The sequence below is a fragment of the Haliaeetus albicilla genome, chromosome 14 (genome assembly GCF_947461875.1).
Source record: "Haliaeetus albicilla chromosome 14, bHalAlb1.1, whole genome shotgun sequence".
NCBI lineage: Eukaryota > Metazoa > Chordata > Aves > Accipitriformes > Accipitridae > Haliaeetus > Haliaeetus albicilla.
Window position 1 is genome coordinate 7,028,381 of NC_091496.1, and position 26,949 is coordinate 7,055,329.

The 26,949-nt window shown below is 41.4% G+C and overlaps 1 protein-coding gene across 3 annotated transcripts; it reads left to right on the top strand.

The window, feature by feature from the left end:
• PROSER2 (proline and serine rich 2) lies at window positions 1–26,624 on the top strand. 3 transcript variants are annotated; one of them, XR_011327709.1, is made up of 5 exons: window positions 1–247; window positions 9,661–9,876; window positions 21,662–21,917; window positions 22,821–24,796; window positions 26,281–26,624. XR_011327709.1 is itself a non-coding variant. In XM_069801601.1 (4 exons), exons 2-4 carry the CDS (start codon window positions 9,697–9,699, stop codon window positions 23,804–23,806), a joined length of 1,422 nt encoding a protein of 473 aa, XP_069657702.1. In that variant the 5' UTR covers window positions 1–247; window positions 9,661–9,696; the 3' UTR covers window positions 23,807–26,624. The 3 variants fall into 3 exon arrangements, 2 of the variants coding, with proteins under 2 accessions (XP_069657702.1, XP_069657703.1); XM_069801601.1 differs by having other exon boundaries at window positions 22,821–26,624; XM_069801602.1 differs by having other exon boundaries at window positions 2–247; window positions 21,662–21,914; window positions 22,821–26,624.
• The last annotated feature ends 325 nt before the right edge of the window (window positions 26,625–26,949 follow it).

The window sequence follows — 26,949 nt, forward strand, 5'->3', positions numbered from 1 at the left end:
CGGAGCGCCGCTCCCCACACGGGACGAGCCACCCCAGCCCAGCCTAGCCCAGCGCCTGTCGCTTTAACCGCCCGCCGTGGGTGGTGGCCGGGCGCAGTGCGCATGAGTTCGGGGCTGGCGGAGCCCCTGCCCGGCGGCTGGTACCGCTCCGGCCACCTGCCCGCCGCCGTCCTTCGTCCGGGCTCCTTCCCGCTCTTCTTCGTTCTGCCCTCCTGCCGGGAGAGGTGCGGACTGCTCCCCGCAGCCGGTGAGTGCAGCCTCCCCCTCGCCCTGCGCGGCGCTCCGGCTGAGGGGATCTTGGCTTCTCCCCGCCGGCTCCGGTGCTCGCCTCACGGGAACCGGGGGCTGGCGGCGCGGGGAAGCCGCTGGCGTGAGGCGATGAGCTCCCGCCGCTCCGCCTGCCCCGGTCTCGGTCTCCCTCAGCGAGGCCCCTTGTCAGCCCTTGATAAGAATGGGTCAGTGTTGTTCTTATTACTCAATAATGGGTTGGTTGGGTTGGTTTTTTTTCTTTTTTTTTTATTTCCCCTCCCCTCACCCCGCGGTTCTAAGAGCAGCAGCCGGGACGGCGGTTGCTCCGTGTCGGTTGTCGTCCCGCTCTTCTCCCCGGCTGGGTCGTTCCCGGTGTCCGTCCCGTCCGTCCGTCTGTCTGTCCTAGCCCCCCCCCCCCCCGCCCTCTGCGTTGTCAGCGAGGAAAGGGAGACCGGCACAGCTTGGGGGGGGGGGGGGGGAAGAGTTAAAGAAAGGTTTCCTACCCATGCATCGTTAAACTTTGGATGTGTGGTATTACTGAGTGACTAAGGGTGATGGGAAAGAGCTGACTTACTCTTCCTCATTGTTTTCTGACTGCCACTTAATGTTGCCATTGGAAAACCTGTTGGCTTAAAAAGTAGCAGATTCTAGTTCAAAATACTTTTTTTCCCCTACCCCCTGTCAGGTGCCTTTTCCACCTGGAGACGGTGAGCATGAGATGGCTGGTGCTTCTTAAGATCGTAATCTTACGTAGTTCAGGTGAGGTTTAGTATGTGTAAGAGAAACCACAGCCTTAAAAACACTCTTGGGATTTTCAGTAATCCGGGATCTCAAGGGCATGTTTCCTGAATAGTTTTTGTTTTAGTGTGGCACCGAGAGGAGGTAGCTGAAAGTGGAGCTCTGTTGTGCTTGGTCCTGTGCACGGGTGTAGCAAGAGATGATTCCTGCGGTAACAAGCATGCAGATGAAATAGGGAAGAAATTCGGAGGAGGTTGTTTATATTTCCAAATATTTTGCAAGGATTTTAAACTATAACAAGTATCAGAAATGTAAGTAACAGTTATTTCCTTTCCCCTTCCTTTTATGAAGGGCACAGAAAGAAAGACTTCTTTCCAAACCCTAAAGCGTAAGTCTTTGTTTTAAAAGCTTTTGCAATTTCTGGCTTAGGCTAATAAAAAGGTATTATTTTAAGACACTTCTACAGATCCTTGACTAATGCAGCATTGCAGATGGACTTCCTTGTACAGGTACTACTATAAAGAATAATGGTTGTGGCTTTTCTCCTTCCTTTGCAGTAATTACTGCTGTATAAGGGGAGACCTGATGTTTAAACAGCAAAAGGAAAAAAAAAAAAAAAAAAGAAATTGTTCACTCGGGTCTCCAAGAAATGAAGACGCTAATTATTTCTCAGAAATGGAATAGATTTTTCCAGCTGTGTCTCTCTTATCAAGGATTTGTTTGGGGTTTTTACAACGGGGAGTGAATGAGTAGCATGAAGTTTTATGACTAGAAGTAGAAGTAATGCCTGACATTGGAAAGGAACAGGGAGAAGCTATATTGCATCTCTCTACTGAGAGATTCTGTATTACATCTCTCTATTTTGTCAATAGTAAAACTCTTCTCCTCGTGTTGGTCATAGCTGCTTTTTTTCTGCATGCCTCTGAGAGAAATATTAACCAAGAATGTTGGCAGAGGGGTTTGCTGGTTGGATATAGTAACTGGAACAACTTAACTCCTGAGCAGTTGACAAGTCTCAGGCTGACTGACCTTCTAAAATACTGGAGCATGAAAATAAATGAACATATGAATGTGGCTTTCAAAGCCAGACAGACAGGCGGTGTCAGATACTGTTACCAAGTCCTCCCTCCTCTTTTTTTTCTTTTAATTAAAAAATAAAAGCAAGGAACTTTAATTTCCAGTGTAACTAACTGCTTAAAGATATGCTTTTCAATTGGGTGTGTATGGTTATCCTTGTACCAAGGAAAGTCCAGGGCAAGACTTCACTGCTGTGTTTTGCTGGTGCTGTTTTCAGCTCTGTTTGCCTCGGGCAGGCAGACCTTTATGTACTTACATAGGAATGAAATGTGCATTAAATTAGCTGCTTTTTAAAGTAAACACCTCTGCTTTGTGCTTCAGATATCTTTTGCCCTCCTCCCTATACCAGCACAGCAGTCACAAAAGGAAACACAGAAAAGCAACCTAGGATCCAGCTACGAGACTGTGACACAGCTGTACTGGGGCTGAAAATTATCTTGCTGTCTTAAATACTTTGTAAAACAGGATTTGGTTCACCTTTGCCATGACTGTAGCAGTAGTTACATAATGAAACCCTAAGCCCCAGTGATGCTACACCTGTAACAAGACAGAAGTTGACTAATTACAGAGGAGTCAGTGCCTGAAATTGTTTATGTACATTTCATGTTTTTAAAGTGTTGGCTGTCATAGATAGCACCACCCTGATGTTAACAGGGGAGATTTAGAAAGAGTAACTTTAAAGGAATTGGACACTTGTTGAAATTTGCATAAGGACATTTGAAGTCAGAGGAGACCTCAGCCATCACCTGGATGTGTTTAAAGCCCCATATAATACTGGACTACACAGTTCTGGGTATCATACGTAGTGTTGCCGCTGAACAGATACTGGTCTTCAAATCTCTACTGGATAGTCCCAGTGAGAGCCGCCTTGTCCTTGGATATGATGTTAATCTAAAGAAAAATATCTACTTGTCACTGGCTGTAGTTTTATTTTTAGTTGGGGCAGGGAGGGATTCTGTTGCTGTAAATGCATGGGAAATGTGAGTACTTCAGGGATCTTTCTCTGGTGGTTTGATCAACAATATTGAATATGAACCTTTGCCACTGGCCTTTGCTTTAGGCAACAGGATTCAGCTGAACTCTTGCTGATGTAGTGAACGGGGAACAGAGTTTACTTGCAAGGGATAAGGCAAAGACATGTGAGAACATGCTTCACAGTTTTTTCCAATATAAATTCTGTCTTGAGGGTGGACCAATGTGCTTAGCATCATCAAATCCTGCATTGGTATTCCACTGTCTGTTTTAAGAAGCAGCATTTCCCAGACGCTGCAGAGAGGATGATGAGGTAATGATGATCTAGGCTTCTGCAAAAGGTGTGTTGGCTTAGTTGTTTTCAGTAGGTAACAAAGTTCTAAAGTGTGGGGCTGTTCTTGAAAATCCAGAAAGATCAGTTAAGAATGAAGCACAGTATCAAACCCTCTTTTTCTGGTATCTTGAGGCTTGGATTAACGTGGTCAAAGGTGTGACCTCAAGTATTGTTTCTGAGCAAAGCATGATTTGGAGAATTCAGTGTAGTAATTGAATTATTACTTAAGCGATGAAAATGTTGGTTTGTGATTGTTTCCTTTCTTTTCAAGTGGTTGCTACGTTTAATTTGAGATCCAATTCACCAAACTATTTAAGCATGTGATGAAATATCCTAGTGAAGTCAGCTGGATTTAAGTTTTACTGAATTGGTGCCTTGCCCATCTAGTTCTTTTAAAAACTTATATACACAGGATTAATTATTTCACTGTTGGCAGCTCTCGCAAATTCTAGTGTGAGTTGTATGAATGACATTCAGTGTGTTCCTTGAGGCTCCAGCTTCCAGATTTAGAGGACTGAGAGAATCTTTGTTTTTAGTGTTAAAACTAACAGATTTTGTAGCTCTCCAGCCTGTAGAGGAAAATTTGAATTGTCACAAATGCACCACAGAAACCAGAAAGTTTAAAACACAATATTGGGGTCACTTACATTAAATTCCCTTGAATTCTGGGTGTTTCACATGGCTGTTGGCACTCTTACTACTTTGGTTGTAGCTGCATGACTGTCCTGGGCTGCCATGCTACCATGGGAGTACCCCGAGTTCCCACTTTGCTAAACATTGTTCAGATTTACATGACACCTGTTCTGAAAATCTCAGTCAGAATTTCTATCCAAGGAAGTGTCTATAAAAATGCTGTTGGCCAGGGTCTTGTCTAGAGGACCATACTGTCATAGGCTGGGGTGGTTTTTGTTGTTGGTTTTTTGTTTGTTTGGTTTTTTTTAATGGTCAGCTTTCTATTTGCTGGCTGTACTATGGTGGCAGTCCATCTCTAAACAAGGGCAGAAACATATTCTGGTTACTGGATGTTAAATAGCCATGACTATTTTGGACAGACAGGATTTTTCATGAGCAGATAAGGAACGTACATCATAGTAAAATGCATTAGCACATTATCATAAGCATCTACGCTTATGATATGGAGAAGAAAAGTGCGAATTTAACTGTGTTGGCCAGTTTTGGTTTGCCTTGGTTCCTAAACATCAAGTGTTGTTGATTGTTACTTCAGTTTTGTTTTGACTCTATAAGAACAGCTTACAAATTCACTGTCTGATTTGGGTTTTTTATGTGCTGTAAGCAATAGCTCTTCAGCCATCCTGAGTGCTCCTAGGGTTAACTTGCCTGTGAGGTTGTCACTTAGTCTGTTCTTCTACCAGAAAGCTTAAATCTTGCTGTGTGTCACAAGAGTAGGACATGGGTTACCTCTACAGCTCAAGGATTTAATCTGTATGTCATATATTGAAGGAGATAAGAAGAATTCAGCTGCTGATAGCTCTGTTCATAAGGAGGAAATATGCCCACCATACTGGATCACTTAGTTTTGAGGGGTCTGTAACAGCAGTGGCTCAGTGAAGACATGTCATGGGCCAGTTGGTTTTGTTTAGCTGTGATCTTGTACAGCAGGTTCAAAGGTATGTTGCAGGAGCACTTAATACAAGGGAAAATTCGCCAGGTTTAGACACAAATACCTGGCCTGTTTTGGGAAGCCCTGTGGTCTCTGGACTACAATGTGCAGGAATCTGAATGAATTCCTACACTCTGCTTGCCTTGTTTTACATACTCTTCCCTTAGCATCTGCTGCTGTCAGAGGCTAGTAGAGATACAGGTCTCTAGTCTGCCCCTGTACCATCCTTTTTATAAAACCTATCCCACAGTAGCACTTTGAATGACCTCAGAGTACTTTCAGATGTTTTTTCCAGATGCTTAACTCTCCAAACTCAAGCACCACCATGGAGTCAAAGATGACTGACGGTGTGCGCACAGCTGAGTGTGTGCATTGGTCTGTCTGTATACAGCTGACAGATTAAACAAACCTTGAAGTTCACTGGCCAGTTCTTCTGTTTTGGTTGTATCACTGAGAAATAGCTGTTTAAACAGGCAAAGTGTGTGTGATGCTCGGAGTACTGTCTAGGCTTAGAAATCTAGCTTAAGAAATGGTTCGTGCAAAGAGCGTTCTAGAAATTGTATGTATAGTGAAGGGAGGGAGAGACTGATATTGCGCCCTTTTAAAAATGTATGAGAACTTTCTAAAAATTGTTGACTCTACTTACCTTAAATATATTGTGCAGTAAATGGCGTGATGCTGTCTGTTTGCTGGCTTTCGGCTCCTGGCTTATGTAGTGGTTAACTTTTAGCCTCTAAATGTCTTCCATTTTTGTGGGATTGATCTTTTTGCCTATTAAGCTAGTCTTCAAATAGGGTTGTTAATAAACAATTTTTTCAGTCTCCTGCTACTACAGAAACAGTCCCTTGTAAATGCTAACATTGAACTTCAGTGGAGAAGTAATTTTAGTCAGCAAAACTATAAAAATACCGTTTTTAAAAGGACAGACTGCACCTTATCTTTGATGGCAACTTAATACAGTCTCTCTGAATTATGTGCCTCTGTCAAAGCAAAATTAAATCTTTGGAGGTAAAATTCAATGTTAACTTCAGAATATTTCAATTTCTTCCTACTACCCTCTGACAAACAGGCATGATATGTGAATTGTATCATTTTAAATATCTCATGAAGGCTAGCTCTAGTGTAACCGAGAAGTCATTTCAGCTGATAGAATCACAGTTTCCCTAAGATGCCTTTTTGGTTTAATATTTGGGATCTTCTCTCTAAATAGTACTGTTCCTGTCACACTTCTGCACTCTTGTATCATGGTCTGATTTTTTTTTTTTATTTATTAATCCCTAATGGTACAGGCACACATCTCTTAAACCAACCAAAAAAATGCCTGCTACAATACATTTGAATAGACCAAGCAACAAATCCTGTTGTGAGCAACTTTCATATTTAATGCATCTCTGAAGGTCAGGAGGAACAGCTGCCTGTCATCCTGCTGTTCTTGCTCTCTCTGAGAATGGTTACCTTATTTTTGAACCCTTGCTTGTTACCTAAGCAATCCTACTGAAACAGGCAGTGGGGTCTTCTTGAAATTCGTTAGATTCTTGGCTATTTCTGTCTTAAATCCACCAAGTCTTTCACTTAGAGGGGACATAAAAAGGATGAAGGGACTTGTATGTTAGCTGTGGTTAGGAGGGGAATTTGTAAAGCATGCTGTGTGTATTGCAGCAGTGCCGGGCAACCTCACAACAGCTGTAGCTGCACTAGGCACTGTACAAATATGTAGGAGTTTCTCCCTTAAAGCATAAAAAACACAGCAAAGGGGAGAAGAAATAATCTATGTGAATGGGTTATGATCTTATTGACGTGTACCCTTGGAGTGTTAAAGATGATGTGAAAGACAGAAGCCCCTTTCTGCAGGCTCACAGGCTATCACACCCGCTCCCGAGCTTTTCTGAAATGAGTAAAAGCTCCAAAAAAGCCATGGCTTACGTGCAAAAGCAGAACCAGTGCCATAAGGCTTGCTACTTGATCTTGTGTGTGTGGCTCTCTTAACTGGTTGCAGTCACTGTCTTTTATTCATTGTTCAGGAGCTTTGTGAAACATCTGAGCTTGAACTCCAATATGAGTAACAGGAGCTTGCTGGAAGCAGTTATTTGTTGTTATTTAGAACTTGTGGCTTTAATGTTTATTACTACTGAATCTGGGTGTTCCTGCTGTCCTGGATGCAGATAGCCCACTATGAAGCTTAGACCTGGTTATGCTAAGGTTTTGCTGTTGGAGAAAGCAGAACAGTACTCTTGAATACTTCCTGCTCCCTCAAAGTTTTGCCCCATTGATTGATTTCTTGGTAACTTGGATTAATATCTTCATTTAGTTAGTCTTTAAATGTAAGTCTTGTGATATCTATTGTAATCTGGAGCTATGACCTCTCATAATGTAGTCTATAAAATATTCACAAACAGCTAGAAATCTAGTAGTTATCTATAATACATCACTGAGGGACTGAACAAACATGGCATATCCAGTTTCTACTGGAGACAACTGGATAAAAATTGATGCTGCAGCTTAAAAATCCTGTGGAGAAATAATACTCACCTTATGTTGGATGTCGGTAGGAGTACTCACCTCTTGCTGGTCCCTCCTTGGAAAAATATTCTTTTCCATCTGAACATCACCTTGAAAGTCATGGGATGAAATGTGAAGTCAGTGGGAGTTTTCTGTGAATTTCAGAGGTGTCAAGATTTTCTCTGATAGTCTTGCCCTCTAAAAATGAGAGATATATAGATATATGTTTTTGTGTGTGTGTGTGACTTTGTGTGTAGCATTTCAGAGGAGTCAAGATTTTCACTGATAATGTTGTCTTCTAAAAATGATACATAATTTCTTGTGTGTGTGTTTTTGTGTGGCTACTCAGTGCCACAGGGTTTGTTGTAGATGGAGCTGCTGTTGCAGGATATGTTCTAGACTCAGGCTGCTCTTTTCTGGTTAGGCTTTCTGCAGTGTAGTGTTTTGGTTTGAGCCTGGGTACATGGCACCCAGAGGTACAGCAGCTGCTGCAGTGCTCTTATGTCTGCCTGTCCTGTGATTCTAAAAACCAGGACCAAAAGCATGTTTCTACCTCTGTGGTATCACTTAAAGACCATTATCCTGAGGATGCACTGTATCTTTTGTAGCTAATGTTATTAATAGAAGAAAGGAAGAGCGTTCTTCCTATGTAAAAGCAAGGGTAAATCTTAATTGTTAGACCTAATGTTCATAAGAAAGGCTATCAGATGCTTTAATTGTGGCAATCCAGTGCTCTGTTCACATGGATTGTGCTTCCAAGACTTGCTGGACTGCAGCCTAGCTAAATTGTGTGGGAGCCTTTGCCCAGACACATGTTGGTGCTATGGCATAGATGACGGAGCGTTCCTATGTACCTCTGGTAATGTCATAGCCTTCTCCTGGGAGGAAATGATCAGCGGGATGGAATTGTTGCTCAGTATTGGCAGATGTTATCTCACTGCTATGAAACGCTAATCAGCTTACCAGGAGGCTCTGGTTTCTCAGCCCTCAGCTGACGGGTAGGGAGGAAGGAGAAATAATCCAATTGAATTGGAAATGCAGACTTGACTTTGCTTCTCATGTCGCCTCTTGAACCATAATAAAGGGAGAAGCACTTGGGAAGCAGGTCCATCTCATTTCATTTGTACAGTGTCAGGGTAGTGGTATCCAGTTCCCAGCTGGCTGCATATAATGTGGTACCTCAGAACCGACTGTTCTGAGGAACGCATCACTGCTGTTTCCTGATCACAGGCAGGGCGGGTGAAAAGATGGACTGTTAAAGAACAGGGCAATTTCTTGTTGCAAAGGATGTTTTAATGTGTTGGAGAGAGAAAGGAGCTAGGTTCTACTTTCTACCCACCCTCTGTTTGTGCTGTTAGTGCACAAGGATGACTTTTATCTTTGTGATACTTTGAGAATGAAGGTAGAAATTTTGTCAGAGTGTTTTGGGAGATGATGACAATTCAGAGAGGTATTACAGAACTGAGCACTAGGATGGCTTAAAAAACTGGGGGCTTTTGCTCCAGTAAGCGCTGGTGCATGTCTGTTCCAGTAAGTGTCTTCCAAATGTACAAGCACTGTTTCTTCATGGCTGAGTGAAATAAAAGCTCTGTAGGCTTTAAAACGCAATTTTGCTATGTAATGCAATGGTGCAAAAATGGCACCAAGCCCTGTTCATGGATCTTTCACCAAAAATAGTTGGCATAGAGCTGCTTCAGTAACACACGAGTTAACTGCAGCAGTGTTAGGAAATGAACTGGATTTTGTTTCCCTCATGATCTGATAAATAGAATTCTTGTCTAAAAGCTAATAAAAGATGAAGATATGTGGACTGGGTCAGTTGGTATCTCAGCTGATGGGATTTTATTACTGTTAATGATGTGTCATAATGGAAAACACAAACTGAATCTGTAGGACAGGTATGTGTGCAGGGTCCATGCTTGTAACTTGACATCTGGTTTGGAAGCACACGAGATGGGGTACAGAACCTTGATATGTTGTATTTTTAAAGTCACCTTTTAGAAGACCAGTTTTTTTAAAAGGTGCCCATAGGTGGTAGATGTGTTCCAGAGCATAAAGATAGGCCCCTTATTAACTTGTGTGGGATCTTTCTTTACTATTTACTTTCCACTCCTTTTTCAAGTATTTTAAAAACCAGATTTCAATGTAACACATTGTTCTCTGTTTTCAGAAATGAATAAAGCTAGCAGCCCTACGTAATACGCTGATGGCATTCTACGCTGCATCGGGATCGATAAGTCAAGAGAGTGTGATGCCTAGAAATCTCCTCTCAAATTCTCCTGAAATGGCATCTGAAATCTCTCCAAAGCACGTGTGTGGGAGCATGGAGAGGGCTGGCAGTGTGGAGAATCATGGCAGCCAAGTTAGGTGCAGAAATCTTGCCTTGGTAAGTGTTTAATGAGCCTTATGCTTAGTGATACAAATTACATTAGTAGCTTTGTTCACATCACAGGATTTTTTTTATTTATTTATTAAGCATTGATTTTTGCCATTTCTATTACTAAATGGTTGCTTTTGGTCTTGGTTGTTAACAAACCGAAAGGCCAGAAATAACTGCTCTGATTTGGTACAACAGCTTGTTGTTCTGGTCTGATTCTCTCTGAGAGCTTGGGGAGTGCTTCTTTCTGGACACCTCTCCCAGAGAACTGAGAATGGCAGTAAGGAGCACACATTACACTGGGCTACTTGGTGCAACCACCTGCTTGTGGTGCACAGTTTGGTGCACGTTTCTGCCCTTGCTTTCTTAAGTAGCTTGTAAAGGAACTTAAGGATAGTGTTTGTTCTATATGCTGTTTCTTGCTTAAGCTCTTTGTTGACACTGCTGAATGAAGGTCTTGGCTTATTCCACCTTCATATAATTAGGTGAGTAACAAATACATCACCATAAACAAAGCTGTCTTGACATTAGTGAATATGACTGTGTGGCCATTTAAATAGTATGTGAGTAATTGAGGGAGTAGGATGTACTTCTGCATTTTTCCAGTTAGCAAGATGATTCAGGCAATTAACTCAACAGTAGTGTTTGTACTGTGACAGGCTAAGCCTAGAAAGCAGGTATGGTTCTTTGCTTTTTTTTTTTATGATCACAACCATTTGAAAAGCATCCATTTTTAATTGAGGAAAGAGCATTCTGGTAAACATGCTTTCCCTAAATGGAAATCTCAATTTCTGTCTTGCCTTAAACATGGGATTAGGCTTTCTGTATCTTTGCCCTCCCTGCTAGCTTCCTTGTAGTGAAGTAGTTTTCTGTGAAGGAGTAAGTGCTGAAAATAAGTCAGCAAGTTGATACCTGTATTTATATACCTCAGAAATGCTCAATGTTTTTGTGCTACTTTGTGAGCTTTTTGGCAACTGGAGGTAATTCTAAAGATGTTCCTTCTTGGTTGTTTCTAATGAAAATACAACTCTGTTAATACTATGCTGTATCCTTCAGCTTGTGTTGCTAGTTAAAACACAAAACAAGTATTACTAAATTTAGTCCCTTAACTGTTTCTGACCTGCACTAGAAAAAAAGTTGTGAAGCGTCAGGGTAGGTGAGGTCCAAGAGCATAGCCAAGTACACCTTTGGGACTCAGGTCTTTAGAGTATGTTGTTTATTATATGAAAACTGATTGGATCTTATAGAATTACAGTGGGAGTTGCACTTTGTTAAAGAATTACAGCTTAATTTTATGCAGAATTACAAGGTAATTTTATGGATTACTCTGACTCCAGTTTTCCAGGTTCTCAAGGTAGTAGCCAATCATGTTTCTGTGGGTTTTATTCTTAGCTGCAGTAGCAGGCATGAGACTAGTCATTTGAAAAAAAAATCAATATTGAATAATGAGGCTATGTATAAATCAGTATGTTTGTACAGTCTTATCGTCAGTCGGCCATGTCAGAAAATGACATAGATTCCCTTAGTCTAACTAGATCTTACCATGTGATAACCCATATGATGATGCATTAGCTAGAATTGGAATCCCACTGTAATGCAGTAATTTATAGATGGAGTAAAAGCTGGCTGCAGGTTTAGGCATTTCCCATCAGACCTGTGCATCAGCAAAAGAAGTTCCCAAAGCCTTTAGTTTGTCTTATTTGAATTTGTGCATGAAGAAAGTGAAGCATGTACCAACAAGTTTACAGATCCCCTTCCATGACTGTTCTTCCAGCATAGTAGGTGGCATGTGCAGTAAGGCTGACAACTAGCATGCATGAAGTAACAGGTTGGGGAATGAAAACTCTTTTCAGTGAAGGTATAATTTCAGTTTATGAGTTTGAGAAGGGGTCTGTGTTGATCTGAATATGAAGGAAATTCTGAATAGTCAAGTCTTCGGTGCTGCTCAGATCTTTCCTTTTTGTGATCTGATGTAAGAAAAGAGTATTGTTCCACTGGCTGATACCTTTTGTCTGTTCAGCACTGAAAGAGGCTTTAAAAATCCTCAGGATGAAAAGCGGTATTCTTCAAATATTTCTTTTTCTATATCCTTGTGGAATTGTGTATTAAAAGCATGATTTTTACAGTCCACTAAGCAGATCAGGGAATTTGTAAGAGGAAAGCTAGTTGCTGGAACATGCTCCTGGACACCTTAACTTCTTGTTTCAGTGGTTTTGTTACAAAAGTTCACAAGATGCAGAAGATTTGGTGGTGTAATGAGAAGGAGGGGATAGATAACTCTGTGTAAACGAAGAATTTGTTAGACCAATTCTGAGAAAGGAAGGGGCAGATTTTCAGGCACACCGGACCTTCATAGCCCTGAAACAGAAGCAACTACAGACATACCTGCCTTTTCGTTATCACTTTTCTGGGTCTGTTCACCTAGAGACGCAAAAAAGAATGCCAGAGTCAACTAATTTTTTTTTTTTTAATGGCCTTGCAAAGGGAAGAAGCGTAGCAGTGCTTTTTATGACAGGCCTGTACTGCTGCAGGTTTCTTCCTACTTGATTACAAAAAAGAGGCTCTTGAGCTTCTTGGTGTTAAACTACATTAGTCACTAAATATAACCTTTGTGTTGCATCTGTGGAATTCAAACAAACCTAGAGATGTGATAATAGAGACAAACACTTGGACCGGCTTCAGCCTATGCTGACTGCTTAGAGCTGGTTTGGCTGACTGCTGGCTGTTCTTGCATACTGTATGTCTGTGCTGGCATTACTTGCTGTGGAACTGGTTGTTGTTTTAGGAATGACTAGGAGATGGACATGAACTGCCATGTGCCTAAAAGGTCTTAAAATTCTATGTGTGTGATTCTTACCAGTCAGCTGTTGTCAGTTCAGTTTAATTTTGCCAGATTTCTCAGCTTCTTACCTACACAATCCTGCTTTTAGTTAATCTTTGACAATTGCGGTCCTTAAAGCCATGTTTGATTTTTTTTCTTTTTTTTTTTTTTTTTTTAAATGGAAAGCAAGGTGCTCATGTCCTGTCTTGATTGCAGTAGAATTTTCCATATAAATGATGTTTGGGTCTAGATTTATGCTGCCAAATTTATCACAGCAGCTGAAGACAAGTACAAGAGCCTACATTTGGATGGGAGGAATGTTTGCCTTGATATTTTCATCTCATACCATCACCTAAAGCTGTTTCCTGCCCCCAACTTTTCTCTGTATCTTTTAACCATAGAAGCTCTTATATATGAGGACATGAATCTGCACATATATTCTGTTTTCTTTTCAGTGAAGGTGGTATCTATACACATGCTTGGCAAAAGCATGAGACAAGTGTACCTTCTCGATATGTGAAATTAGTTGCACTATCCAAGGGGGAGGGTAAACAAAACCACTCTGTTCTGCTTGGTAATTCTGACTTCCAAAACCCATTCTTGAATGACACTCCCTGATATGTGGTATAAGAATTAACTTGAAGTGAATACAGTTGCAGCAATTTAAGGACACTTAATTCAGAGATAAAACTAGTTCTTAGCTTTTTTTGAAGCAGTTGGTCTTGTTCCATTGACTGAATAGGCATAAACTGACTTCTTAAAGCCAATCCTTCTTTTTCAGTGCTTCGCTCTCGTAATTGTACTGTATATCTATTCTCAGCCATGAGTAACTGCTTTAGTTTCTAGGTGTGAATAACATGCTAGGACAATAGTATCACCTGTGAAAATCATACCGGAAGGAGCAGGTTATACCTAAAGTGAGCTGTGCTACTTGGAACTGCACTAGTAATAAGCTGTGTCAGTGCCCTGGATCTGTTGATAGGACTTCAGTACTATACCTTCTGTATATGAACATGTCTTGCTGAGTGACAGGTTTGAGGGATAGTGAGTTCTTGTTACTCTCAATGGATCACGCTGTGGGTGTGGGTTTTTTTGGGTTTTGTTTTGGGTTTTTTTTGCCTTTGGTTCAGACAGATCCTTGGTTAATGATGCAGTTAATCACCACTCTTTTTGGGGCAGTGGTGACCTCCAGAATTTGGTCAAGTGACTATTTCTTTTGGTCACTAATCAAGTGGCTTAAATCAGCAGATGGCCGTGATTCTAAAAAGATGCCTTGATTATTCCATTTGTTACTTCTTCAAACAAGCTTCCTCTGTGGCTCTAACAAGACTTGATACACAGTCACTGAAGATGGCTTCTCACTACCAGACACCTTGTATAGTACAGGTGACATTTTGAACATTGGTTACACAGACAAGAAGAGCAAGTATCTTGTGAGTAGTCTGAGCTAGCTCAGTATCTTGTTTCACACACTCTGCCATTTAACTCGGGGTTGACCTGGTTATTTTGTAGTTATGTTGTCTCTTGGAGCCTAAAAATTAGTTGCTATGACCTTTGTCCTTTTTGGATCGGTACAGATAATTCAAATGCAACAGGCCTGGTCTTCCAAGTGCACCGTGTTACTATCTCTTTGCCCCAGCCTCTCTGAAGAGATCCTGGGATTCCAGTGTGGTTTTAGGAGTTACTGGAAAGGGACAGGTTGTGCGTCTGTGTCCTGGTTTCAGCTGGGATAGAGTTAATTGTCTTCCTAGTAGCTGGTACAGTGCTGTGTTTTTGAGCTAGGTATGAGAAGAATGTTGATAACACACTGATGTTTTCAGTTGTTGCTAAGTAGTGTTTATACTAAGTCAAGGATTTTTCAGCTTCTGATGCCCAGCCAGCAAGAAGGCTGGAGGGGCACAAGAAATTGGGAGGGGACACAGCCAGGACAGCTGACCCAACTGGCCAAAGGGGTATTCCATACCATGTGACATCATGTCCAGTATTTAAACTGGGGGAGTGGGGGCAGGGGGATGGCCACTCGGGACTAACTGGGTGTCAGCTGGCAGGTGGTGAGCAATTGCATTGTGCATCACTTGTATATTCTAATCCTTTTATTATTACTGTTGTCATTTTATTAGTGTTATCATTATTAGTTTCTTCTTTTCTGTTCTATTAAACTGTTCTTATCTCAACCCACGAGTTTTACTTCTTCTCCCGATTTTCTCCCCCCTTCCCACCAGGTGGGGAGGGGGAGTGAGTGAGGGGCTGCGTGGTGCTTGGTTGCTGGCTGGGGTTAAACCACCACAGTCTGTTAGCCCACTGCCACCTTTTTTTCTCACAAATTGAGCGTCCAGAGTCTTGTGATGCTGCGCTGCATTTCAGGCACATTCAAAGGAAAGTCCTGAGAAAGACTTCTTTCATAAAATTAAGGTGTTTTTCCCCCTTGATACTGATACACTACAGGCTTTACTGTACTACAAGGTCTTTCACCATGTCCAAGTATTTTACCAAACAACAATACACAAAAAATGAGAAGAATTATTTTGACTGTTAGATACTTTCTATGGATACAGCTGTCTTTGGGCATGTGGAAGCCATTCCTTACAGGGTGTGGAGAGAGCTGTGCTATGCTTAATCCACTTTAAATTGATATTAGCATGACTTGCAAGCAGTATGCCTTAGAAAAAGAAGAGTCATTGTTTCTACCAGCAGGGCAAGAACTAGAGAGGAAGAGGGGCTGGAGGACCACTTGCTCTGGACTGTGAGTGTAGAACTAAGGTAAAGAACCTGACTCCTAGCAAGGAATGACCTTGCTGTAAAATGTGCTAGTGAGAATGTGCATAGAGCACAAATTGCCTTCAGGATCTATAAACTGCATCATTCTGCTTCAGAGTGGGATCTGGTAGATAAAGATTATTCCAGCAGGTGGGCAGCTCTGCTCTTTAAACCTCACTGATAGGCATTCCTGAACTTCCAAAGCAGTTTCTTTGTATTCCACTACTTTCTTTTTCAAGGAATACTTGGATTAGAGTTTCTGTAATGTGAAAGCCAACTTTAACTTGTCTCACCTTCAGTGCACATAGTGGTCAACATTTTATGTATTAAATTACATACAGGGCTGCATCTGCCTACCACCCGTTCTTCAGTTTTAAAACATAATGTGCTCCATTCTGCCAGCTTTCCTGTGCAGCTAAACTCTCAGCGCTCCTCGCTTTGTTCTGGACCCTGTCCAGCTTGGCTGCATCCTTTCCAAAGTTCAGCGACTGAATCTGAACTCTGTGTTCCAAATGAGGATGTGCTGTTATTTCATCATCTTGGTTAATATATCCCAGAATGACATTCGCATACCTGAGCAGCACTTTCTTTCTTCTTTATGGCACTTAAACTGGCCTGCAGATCTTTCTGTCTTTTATTGCCACTTAGCCATTGTTCATCACTCTATGTTCATGCATTCAATTGAATTTCATCTTGTGGACTACCAGCACACTTACATGGTTTATGAAAGTCTCATTCTGTCCTACCTAGTTCTTGCAGCAGCATCTTCCAGCATAAGAGCATCAACAGATATTAAGTTAATCGTCTACTCTTGTTAGTGAAGTATCAGATAATAGAGATGTAGGGATAAATCTGTTGAGGCGTTGTCTTGTTTCATTATTCAATTTATGATACATCATGCTGCTTCTCAAAAATAAAAATCTCTCCCCTGCCCTCCATTTACATGGGTACCTCGCTGTAACTTCATCTAGGCGTAGCTTCCTTATTTATCTCCGAGTGTATTTGGGGGGGGGGACACGACATGTAATAAAGCCTTCAAATCAAGGCTTATCACACCTTGTGCTTATGTCTATTGGCCAAGATTGGTGTGAAAGTATTGGATTTTTGTAAAAAGTGTTTAGTGGCTTTTGCCTCAAATGTCTCCCAGTTTTTCTCAATGTTGTTCTAACATAGAAATTAAAGGGAAGAAGAAATTACAAGCTGATCAGCCTAACTTTGATAACGAAAGAGATGTCTTCAGAGTTTAAGTAGATCTTGCATTGCTTCAGCTTGCTTTTTTAAAAGTAGGTTAGGAGTAATTTAATTAGTTTATGACTTCAGTTCATCTAGTTTATTTTTTAAATTCTTCTGGATCATTTGTTTCCTCACTTATGACCTATTGATTATATGCTTTGCTAACTATTATGAAGCACACAGGTACAATTATGTTAATAAACCGAAGAAAACAACATTCAATATTATAGTCTTCTTCACCAAATGAAATGGTATTATCAAAATCATCAGATAGTGGGTTGTAAAGGAAGTACTTTTTGACACAGCACACAATTAAACTATGAAACTCATTGCCACAGAATGCTGTGAATGCCAGCCATTTAAATGGGCTTAAACAATAAGATGAATTCATGCTAGAAAAGCTCATTAAGGGCTATTAAGTACACAGATGCGGATGCAACTGGGAAGTCCTTAAGCCATGTATTGTTGGAGACTGGAAGGATGTAGGGAAGAAAAGTGCAAATCCATCCAATTTACAGCAATACTGTTCCCCTGTCCTGTGCATTACTGGTGGCTGAAGGCAGGCTACTGAGCTAAATGGACTTTTTAGTCTGATTCTATATGGTAGTTCATGTTCTTATTTATAATTCACTTGCTTCCAACTTAAGCAACGCAGGGGTACAATCCATTCTGTTTCCCTTTTCTGTAAATATAATCAGAGGTACGTGCCGTTTTCTTCTGGGCAGAAGCTTTTGTACCTGTTCTGATACTGTTCCTGCATGCAGGGCTTTCTTTCCCTCCCCTTTCTTTTTACAAGTAGAACTGCCTGCCTTGTTACCAAGAGGCTAAGGCCTAAGTGGTGCTACATTGGTCTCTTTCTGCTACATATTAGAACTGTTGGTCCCTTCATGTTTTTTCGAGAAGCATCCAGTCACTTCTCTCCCGTGGAACTGTGCCTATTAATTCTTTGGCACTGTCAAGTGATTGATGATGAATCAGTTGAATCTGGTGTTCTCCTGGTATTTTGCTAATTGAAATTTGGTTGTCTAGCAGTTTTCAGAAGAATTTTTTTTTTTTTTTAACCACTGCAGATGTCTTGAGATTTCCCCTGCTGTTCTGCTTCAGTCAAAGCTGTGCTGGCCTTAGGATTCTAGGCCTGGATGTGATGTTAAGAATTTCTTCAGATGTGTGTGAAAAATTGTGGGCCTTTGATATTAAGTCACTGTTTTGGACAGGTAGAAAGGGATTTTTTTCTATGAAACAGATTCTGTTCTCTTCTTTTATCTTTTTTCTTGTTTCTTTTTTTCCTCTTTTATACCAAACACCATCTTAACAGACTCTTTGCTGTTTGATGTAAGCAGGAAATGTTTGGCTGCACAGGGATCTAAAATATTAATGCCAGCTGAGCATACTCAGCTATTTCAGCTGTTTGCATCCCAATTTTCTTCTGTCTGAGCAGTCTTTTTAATCCTCATCTAAGGCACGATCTTCAAGTTTCAAATTTAGGCTGTCTTTTGACAGTAGGTTTAAAGTTGGTAGTGTTAGGTGTATGTGAGATTTAGTTTTGGGAGGCATGTTTGTGTATTAAGAGTAGGGAGTTGGTGGAAAATATGAGGGGAATAACTCAAGTAGTTGAAAAGACTGTGCTTTGACTGTTAAAAACACAGATCGCTCAAGGAGACAGGAGGCCTGGAAAACCAGCCCAGAAAGAATATGAACTGTTCCAGTACTTGGAATATGTGGCAAATAACTAAGGTTACCAAGTCTATTTCTAATTAGTTTAAAACTGGCATCAGTTAACCACAACAAAATTCCTCCAAACTTTCTGAAAGCTGTACTATAATGTAAGTCATGCAAGTGGACATTTTATAATACACCACTGTTCTTGGACCAGTGGTAAAGCAAGTCAGTGCTTGCTTTACATCTCTGAGCTCCTTTGGTTTGACCAGCTTAAGTAGGTTTATCTTCACTGTGCTTGTGTGTCTAAAATGGGATTATTTCTTTGTCTCACAAACTGAAACGTGCCTTGCTTGAGGGAGTTTCTAGCCAGGCTGGATGCCTTGCATCTCAGTATGGTGACCTGCCATAATGCTGCCTAATCTCTAGAGCTGCTGTCTTTTTTTTTTTTTTTTTGTCCTTTTTTTTTCCTGAGGAAATGTGACATTGGTCATCTTGAAAGAAAACTGCATGAGGAAAGAGATCAAAGTGCTAACTGAGATGAGGTTGGCCTTTCAAATCTAGGTATGCCATTTACTACAAATGTATTTGCAAAGGGATGGTTAAGTCATTTCAGATCCTTCACTGATCATTTCAGCAAGATCCATGAGGGATGGTAAGTCAGGCAGAGCTCTGCTGAGCAATCCTCCTGCAAATCTTACCTGGCAGGGAAAAGCGCTCAGTCTTGCAGCACAGAAATGGATGGAAGGAAGGGCTTCTCAAAGTCTTTGCTTCAATTCACATGCTCTTTTGCTCAGCTCTTGATCAAATGAGTTAAGATCACGTGGGAGCGGTTGTTCTTTTAAATGAACAAAGTGTGGTGCAATCACTTCTGTACTGCACTTCTGTCTGGATCTGCTGCTACTATGAACTTCTTAAACACAACCCCCCTTTTTTTCTTTGCCTGCGGAAGTCTGGCTCTTGCAATGAGCTCACCCGCAACAAAAGCTTCTTGGAGTCCTGTTCAGCTCCAGCTAAGGCCTACCTAACAACAGCTCCTTTCCTGTCATTCTCTTGCCTACCAGACATAGCAGCTGTATGAGTATTTGGGTGGGGAAGGAAGGAGATTGCAACATCCATTAAGAAAGAGGAAAAAAAAAAAAAAAAAGCGGCTTGTCTGTCTCTCACTTTTCAAGTGCAGCTGTAAAACTTTCCTTGGCCTTTGAAAACTGAGCTCTGCCATGTGGTGGGTGCGAGCTGTGGAATACGTCAGCCTTTGAAGTTAGTCCTTTAAATAGGCAATTGCAAATGGCATCCAAATGTAAGCTTTTACAGCAGTTTTGCTACAAGCTGGAATAAGTTACTTATTCTGACAGTACACTGTGGATGCTAAGACAAAGTTATAAGTATCCATGCCTTTGTATGTGTCTCCCAGCCATCGAACCATGTTAACCCTGATGACAATAAATCTGAATCTCTAGAAATGTAGTTGTAGCATGACCCTCTTGTTGAAATCAACTTTGTATTTTCCTGCAGGTCTTCAGTGTTAACAAAAAAAACTGTGCCACCTGTGGCTGAAGACTGCTGTGTTCACATGATTGCAGCCACAGATAAGCAAGCCTGTCCTGAAGTGTCTGAGCTAAGAGTGGCTGAAAGGCAGTGTGACTGTCTTCTGTATTTCATTCATTTATTTACAGGGAAACATTCTACAGGCCACACCAGAGAAGGCAACTAAGAGCCTTAAAGCATTTATTTTGTCATCTGGAGTGTTCTGAGTGCTTAGAGACCAACTGCCACTTGGTACAATGCAGCACTTCATAGTTCTTAATCTATAGGCATTATTTTTCTACAGAGGTACATTGTTCTTATTTTTAATGCTGGGGATGGGGATAAAAGGTTTGTTTGCACAAGGAGCTGAGTTAACAGGTAGAGCTGCACACAGTTTTTTCTATTCTAATCTAATGTAAGATGATCTGAACAGGCATGGTGAGTTTGAAGCAAGTTGTGCTGCCCTAGCAAGAATGTGTCTACCTCTTGGATATTTGCACTGCATACCTATATGTATTTACCTACATTTCCTCACCATTGGGAAGTAGCCTTGTTACCTTACCTGCATGCACAATCAGATGTTCTTGGAGAAGTGAAAAATAGAGATGAGAAAGGAAACTATCTTGTATTGCTTTCCTGGTGCCTTCTTGTTAAGTTACTGACAGCAAAGTTTCTAGTATATGCCTGGTGGGAGAGAAATTCAATCCAGAAAAGGGAAAACCTCACTTATTTTTCAACAATACTTAGTTACATTCCAGAACTTACACAGCTCTCTTGGGAAATATCTTTCCTGTATCCATTGTCTTAATGTAGTGCCTTTCCTAATCGTTCTTTGTCATCTCCAAGCTTCTGGAAAAGTGAGTGTTTCCCAGGGTGTAGGTGGAGGGAAAAGAGTTTGCGCGTTGCTGCCTAGCTTCGCATAGCGATATTGTGTTAAGTTAATCAAGAGCAGTGACTCAGAGAAAATGAAGACTGGATAATCCAAGTGATTATTTATCACTTCTGTGGTCTACAGGATTGTCTCCTGCTGGAGAAAATAGTCCAAGGCGGTTTACTGCTAGGGAACACATCTTTATACTTATTCTAAATTTTTCCTTTCTGTAACTCAAAGGTAAAATCATTAGAAACCCTCTCCCTCCTTATTATTTCTTTGTGATCTACCACGTGACTCTGGATAACTCAGAGATTGCAGTGGTAGAGCCAGATTTCATCTCCAGCTCTGCCTCTAGAAGCCAAGTCCCACTTTGGCCTATAGCAAAAAGGGACTCGACCCATTCAGGACTGGCCTGAATGCACCCGTTCCCTCCCATGCTGCTCCCCAAGCCTTGTCCCTGAACCTGACACAGCAACTGTAACAGCTTACTCCAGTTTGGAGCCTAAAGAAGCTATCTTAACCTTTGTAAAGGGACAGGCGTGGGGGGCTTTTTTGCCTTTTTTTTGGTCTGATTTTACGATCTTTCAGCAATTTGTTCTGTCCAACTCAAATGGACACTTGTCTGCTGAACTAAAGTTAGGTACTTTTAAAGGGTGAAATACCAGTTGCTGTTAGTCAGTCAAAACTAATGCCCTGTAAACTCCTGGCTCTTGCCCCCACCCCAACCTTTGCATTGTAGTGGCTGAATTCCTCTTTGGGAAGGGATGAAACAGCAAGCAGGAGATGCTTCTGATGTGACTGCTGCCTGTTCCATCCTGCCCCTTTCTGCCTTCAAAAAGAGGGGTGCTGTGTTTGTGATCAGTGTACTTACCTGTACTCACCTGTAGGGTGTTGATCTTTCTGGCTTTTTTCTTTTTTCACCCTAGGATGATGAGAGTCTGAAATACTTAACTCACGAAGAGCAGGATGTCCTCATGTTCTTTGAGGAAACCATAGATGCCTTAGAAGATGACTTGGAGGAGCCGGTCCTACATGACAGTGGCATCCACTGTCAGTCTCCAAGGTCAACAGAAGAAAATGTATCCAGTCATTCAGAGACTGAAGATATCATCGACTTAGTACAGTCAACACCTGAGAGTAGTGACCATGAAGGCCCTCCTAGCAGAGATGCAGAACCAGGTAGTAGTATTTGTTGAAAGTGTGTTTTTTCCTTCTGACCTAGCCCTGACATATTCCAATTCTCATTAGATACAGCTAAAGAAATTCTGTACCTTCCTTACTACCTCAGGATGAATCTATTACACATCAGGAGCTCTAAGGACCACGATTTTAATTTGACTTGGGATTTTTGAAACTTACTGTTACTATAACTCTTTCTTTTTTCTTTTTTTTTCTCCACTCATGGAGGTCATGTGCATAATTAAGTTGTTGGACTGCTATCTACCTGGTGACTGAGTTGTAACAGAACTGAGTATTATGCAGAGTCATTGCAGCAAGGCAGACTAGTATTCATCAATGTGTTTACGCTCTGCATCTCTCTAAGACCTCTTAAGACTTTCTCTAAGAGTTTTAAGATAGCAGATTGTAGTGTTAATTTGTGTGGGACTGAAAGGCACGTGATCTTATCAATAAGTTTGTGACAAGATAGTGTATGGCATGTTGTTTTCTTCACCCTGTAGAATTTGCTCTCTCTGTTTTTGGAGAATGGATTTATCAGCTAATACATACAGTGGGATGTAATGTGTCCTCTCCTGGCTGTTACAATAAAAAACAAGAATTGCAAAACTCTTATAGAAAAAGCAGCCATTGAAACACAGTAAAGCTAACATGCAGATTGTGAATGAATGGCAGAAAGAGGACTTCTAGTGAATGCATTGTAAATATGGTGATTTGAACTATAGCATCACCTACAAGATGCCATTGCTAGGAGTTCAGTTATAGTTTCTTCTGACAATGTGGGCTGAGTTTGGGTTAGAAGGTTTGGGGGAGGGGAGCACTGATGCTTGCTAATCCTAGGTGAAAGAAAGCCTTGTGTTCTGCTCTATGTGAAGACTTAATGACGTTATTGCTGCTTTGTCTTTTAAGTGTTGGACGCTACCTGGAGAACTGAAAGCCCTAAGCCAGCTGTACCTGCTGACCTTCCCCCACATCCCCCTGTACCAGCAATGTCTGAGGCACTTCCTCTTCCTCCTCCACCCCCTCCTCCAGTGCAGCATCCAAAATTGTTTCGTTCTGTCCCCACTCCGCTCATCATGGCCCAGAAGATGTCTGAGCAGCAGCCAGAGAGCAGGGTGCGCTTCCCCAGTGCCCTCAAGGAAGGGAATTCAGACAGGAAGAAAACCCCGGTAGCCAACGGTGATTATTTTGTGGGTCCGAAGCACCCTCCCACACCTGCACCCAAACTGCACCGATTCCCAAGCAACATCAACATAACAAATGTCAGTGGCAAAGAATTCAATGAGACTATTTCAAAAGCAGCAGTTAATGTCCAGGAGCGGAGAGCTCAGGTGCTGGCCAACATCAATGGAGGAGCTTTTCTGGCAGCTGAACTGGAGGAGAAGCTGCAGAAAAGTGATTTCTTGTCACGTAACAGAAGTTCTTCCTTAAGGGATCTCTCCTCTGAGCAAACACGATATGAGGCCCTGACAAAACTTGGCCTTGTTAAGGGAAAACAAGCTCAGGACCAAGTGGACCATGCCCCAAGCACTCAGCAGCTTGATGTGCAGCCCAAACAGGCAGATGCTGTTCCCAATGGATATCAAAACATCCATGAGATTTTAAAAAGCGAGCCCAGCCCTTTCCTTCCTATGGGCAAAACGGTAACAATCAAACCAGAGGTAGCTCTTGCTGCTAACAAGGTCAGCAGCACACAGCAGAACACAGCAAAAAATTGTAATGATTATAAACAACCTAGTCTAAACCTGGATATGAGGAGGAGATCAGGCTCACTGCCTAGGCCTTCAGGATTTCGATCCCAAGGGATAACGGTGAAGTTTGCTGGCCGCGGCTCAACGGAAGAAGCTAGGAGGGAGGCACTTCGGAAACTGGGACTACTGAAAGAGACAGCATAATTTGGACAGGAATGTTGTGGCAACAGGGGGGAAAGTCATAGCATGGCTTTGTGCTAGAATAGTCCCAACTGGATTGGGATCAAAGAGATTGGAAGAAAAAAGGGGAAGTTCTCTGCTTCAGGCAAGCTAAGGAGGTACTAGACACTGTGGAATGACCGCTCGTGTTTATCCCAGAAGGACTGGCACCACCACATACAGTCACGTACAGCAGTGGGTTTCAGCTCTCCTTCCTTCAGAGATACTCATCTGTTGCTCTTAGTCAAAGAGGAATTTTATTTAAGTAATGCTGAACTATAGCAGACAGCATCTTGTTAATAAAATGTACAGTACAGTATAGTTGTACACAGCAAACTGGATGGCAAATCCTCCTTTTGCTCTTTCTGAAGCCAAAACAGAGAGTTCCGTTTGTCTCGCCCACATGTGTGTCTATGTTTGTGGGAGCTTGAGATAATGTCAAAACTGAAATTTCTGGCCAGCGTGACACACTTCACTGAATTTTTGTTGTCTATATTATCTGGCTTGGCTTTGTTCCCTACCATTGGTGGAGTCGTCTTCTTCCTTGCTCTGTGCCCACTTGACTCAAGACTGTACAGAGGGTAGTTTCAGTTTTGACCTTCTCCTTGACAGTGGCCCAAGCTTCGAGTGGGTGACTGCATCGCTCTGCTGCTTCACTTGAAGTCTTGCCTTTCTTCCCAGCCACCTGCTTCTTGGTCATGCTCTAGCAACCTACGTGTCCAGTGAAAGGCACCAGATAAGCCTCAAGGATATGCACCATGCACCAGTTTTCGCACTGACAGCCAAAGAGTCTCCTGACAATCTGTGACACCAACTGTTCTGTACCAGTGATGATCTTATAGCAGAGAAGCCATAGGAACAAGTTAACTTTGTACCAAATGCGAGAACCTTATGTCAAAAGTCTTAGCTTTTACATTAGGGTTCCTGTGAAGAAACTGTTACTTTTGAACAATAGCTGTACTACACTGAATAGTTGTAAGTTCTGTTACTTCTAAAAACTGTCACTTGATCTTCCTGTAGTTTGATAGCCCTAATAATGCTCTGTTCACAGCCTTATTTGATTCTGCCCTGCCAATGCATAACAGAAGTTACAGCCAAAATTCTTGCAGGCTAAGTGGAGTTACAGGAGAGAGCTGTATGTGAGAGCACGTTGCTCCTGAATGGTCCAAGTTGGCGTTATTTTGCCTTTGTTCAACAGACATGCTTTTAAAGATGGTCCCAAAATATATTTGTGTGTTGGTTTGATTTTTTTCTTTTATATGGCAAAGCTGCTCTTCCACATTAAAACTCCCTTCCCTTTTTGTACACCTGAAAACATAAATAGCCATTTTAAAATCAAATGCCAAACTCCAGACCCTCTAAATTTCTTGTTGTTATTCTGCATGTTTAAGAGTTCTCAGTGTTTTGTGTTTTTCTAAAGGGAAAAACTCACTTATTCTCTGCACTTTCTAAAGCCTCAAGCAACCCCCTTTTTCCCAAGTAGCTGACTAATAAACCTTGGAGAAGAGGGGAGCGGCTATAATGGAAACTGACACACCCTTCAGCAAGGAGCTCTGACATAACTGTGATAAACAAGTTTGTAGTTCTTGTGATAAAGTATTTCAAACTTGCTGAGCTGTACTTGCAAATGAAGCTGTCGTGAAGAAAAAAATCTTTGCGTCATTCTCAACCTGCCTCATAAGTTAAAGTTTTTTGGGTTTTTTTTGTTTTTTTTTTTTTTTTTTATATTGTCTGCTTGCTGCTTAAATTTTTAATTGTGTTGTTATGGTATCTGGCTGGTTCTGTTATGTAGTTATTCTTTTCAACCTTTTCACTGGGTAAGTGATCATGTTCCTCATTGTGACAGGCTTACTATACATAAGCAATCGGTAATTAAAATATGTGGCCATTCTTCAGTCTAGCAAAGCACTTACGCATGCATAATCAAATGTGAGAAGTGCTGCTGAAACAAAAAAGGCTGCTTGTATGCTGCAAGTAAAGCACATACTTATTTTGCTGGGCTCTGAGTCTGTAGTGCTAAATCAGGAAGACAAGGAAGCACATAAAATACATCCACGCACCTGCTTTAGTGCAGTCTGGAATGGAGTCCTACATGTGGATGATGCATCCTAATTTATTAACATAACCTGCTAAGTAAATTTAAATGTTTCATGACCTTTGTGCTTTTAAATCCTGTTGAAGCAAATTCTTCATTATAAATGTGAAGTGCGTACAAAGCAATCTTCGCATCTAATCATTTCTTGCTCTTCTTGGAGTTGTTTACAGCTGAGAGTCCATGCTAAGCAAACGGGGGGGGGAACCAAACCCTGACACTAATTGTTTCATTGAAATTCAGTCCTATTCAATAACTCTCTAACATAACCCTATTTAAAAAAAAATAAATTAGATGTTTAATATCTGAAGTATAAAGTTGCAGCATGCTGAATTAGCTGGATCATGTTCTTTCATTCTTTGTGCAGGGCTGCATCCTCAACCAGTGGGAAGTTAAGAGTTAGATCTTCATTAGGTAAACCAATTTCTGCCCAGTGAGGACTTGGAACGAGGTATTCATTGTGGCCCTTCATTATAGCAAATATCCTACTGGTAAATTCTTCTCTGTGCCTAAAACTGTAGTAAGTAAAGCCATGTACTAAATGAAGTTAAAGAGTCTAGCTGCTAATAACCTGTATATAAATTTAGCTCTATTTTGTGTATCTTGTTTTGTGTGTATATGTTGCTGTGACCCCCCCCCCCTCGTGTTAGAAGTAACTGTCTTGCACAAATCTGATAAATCATCTATTAAACTGGGATAAAATCAATGAAACGATGGCTGATGGGAGGTGGAATTTTGTTCTTTGTCTCTTAGTAGCATGCATCTTTCTTGGAGGAGGGAGTGTATGTGTGAGCCAGAGCTCAATCCTGTCATGACATGGGTGAAGAAGGAAGAATAAAAAAAACACAGGGGGAGGTTTATGTCTGTTTTCTGCCAAGAGATGTGTATTCTCACTGCTGGGCTTCACTGTGACGAGGGTCCTTGCAGGAATGAATTTCATCCTGAGCAGTGTTTGAAGTAGGCAAATGCCCTCCTCTGCCAATGTTTTGCAGTATTAAAATGACTTTTCCAAGAGGAATAGTGTATACATGAAAGA

Bases quoted from the DNA above. Each gene is read 5' to 3' on its own strand.
- PROSER2 (XM_069801601.1), top strand. From the start codon at position 9,697: ATGGCATTCTACGCTGCATCGGGATCGATAAGTCAAGAGAGTGTGATG. The intron at 9,877-21,661 runs GTAAGTGTTTAA...TTTTCACCCTAG, and splicing joins GGTGCAGAAATCTTGCCTTG to GATGATGAGAGTCTGAAATA. The intron at 21,918-22,820 runs GTAGTATTTGTT...TTGTCTTTTAAG, and splicing joins CAGAGATGCAGAACCAGGTA to TGTTGGACGCTACCTGGAGA.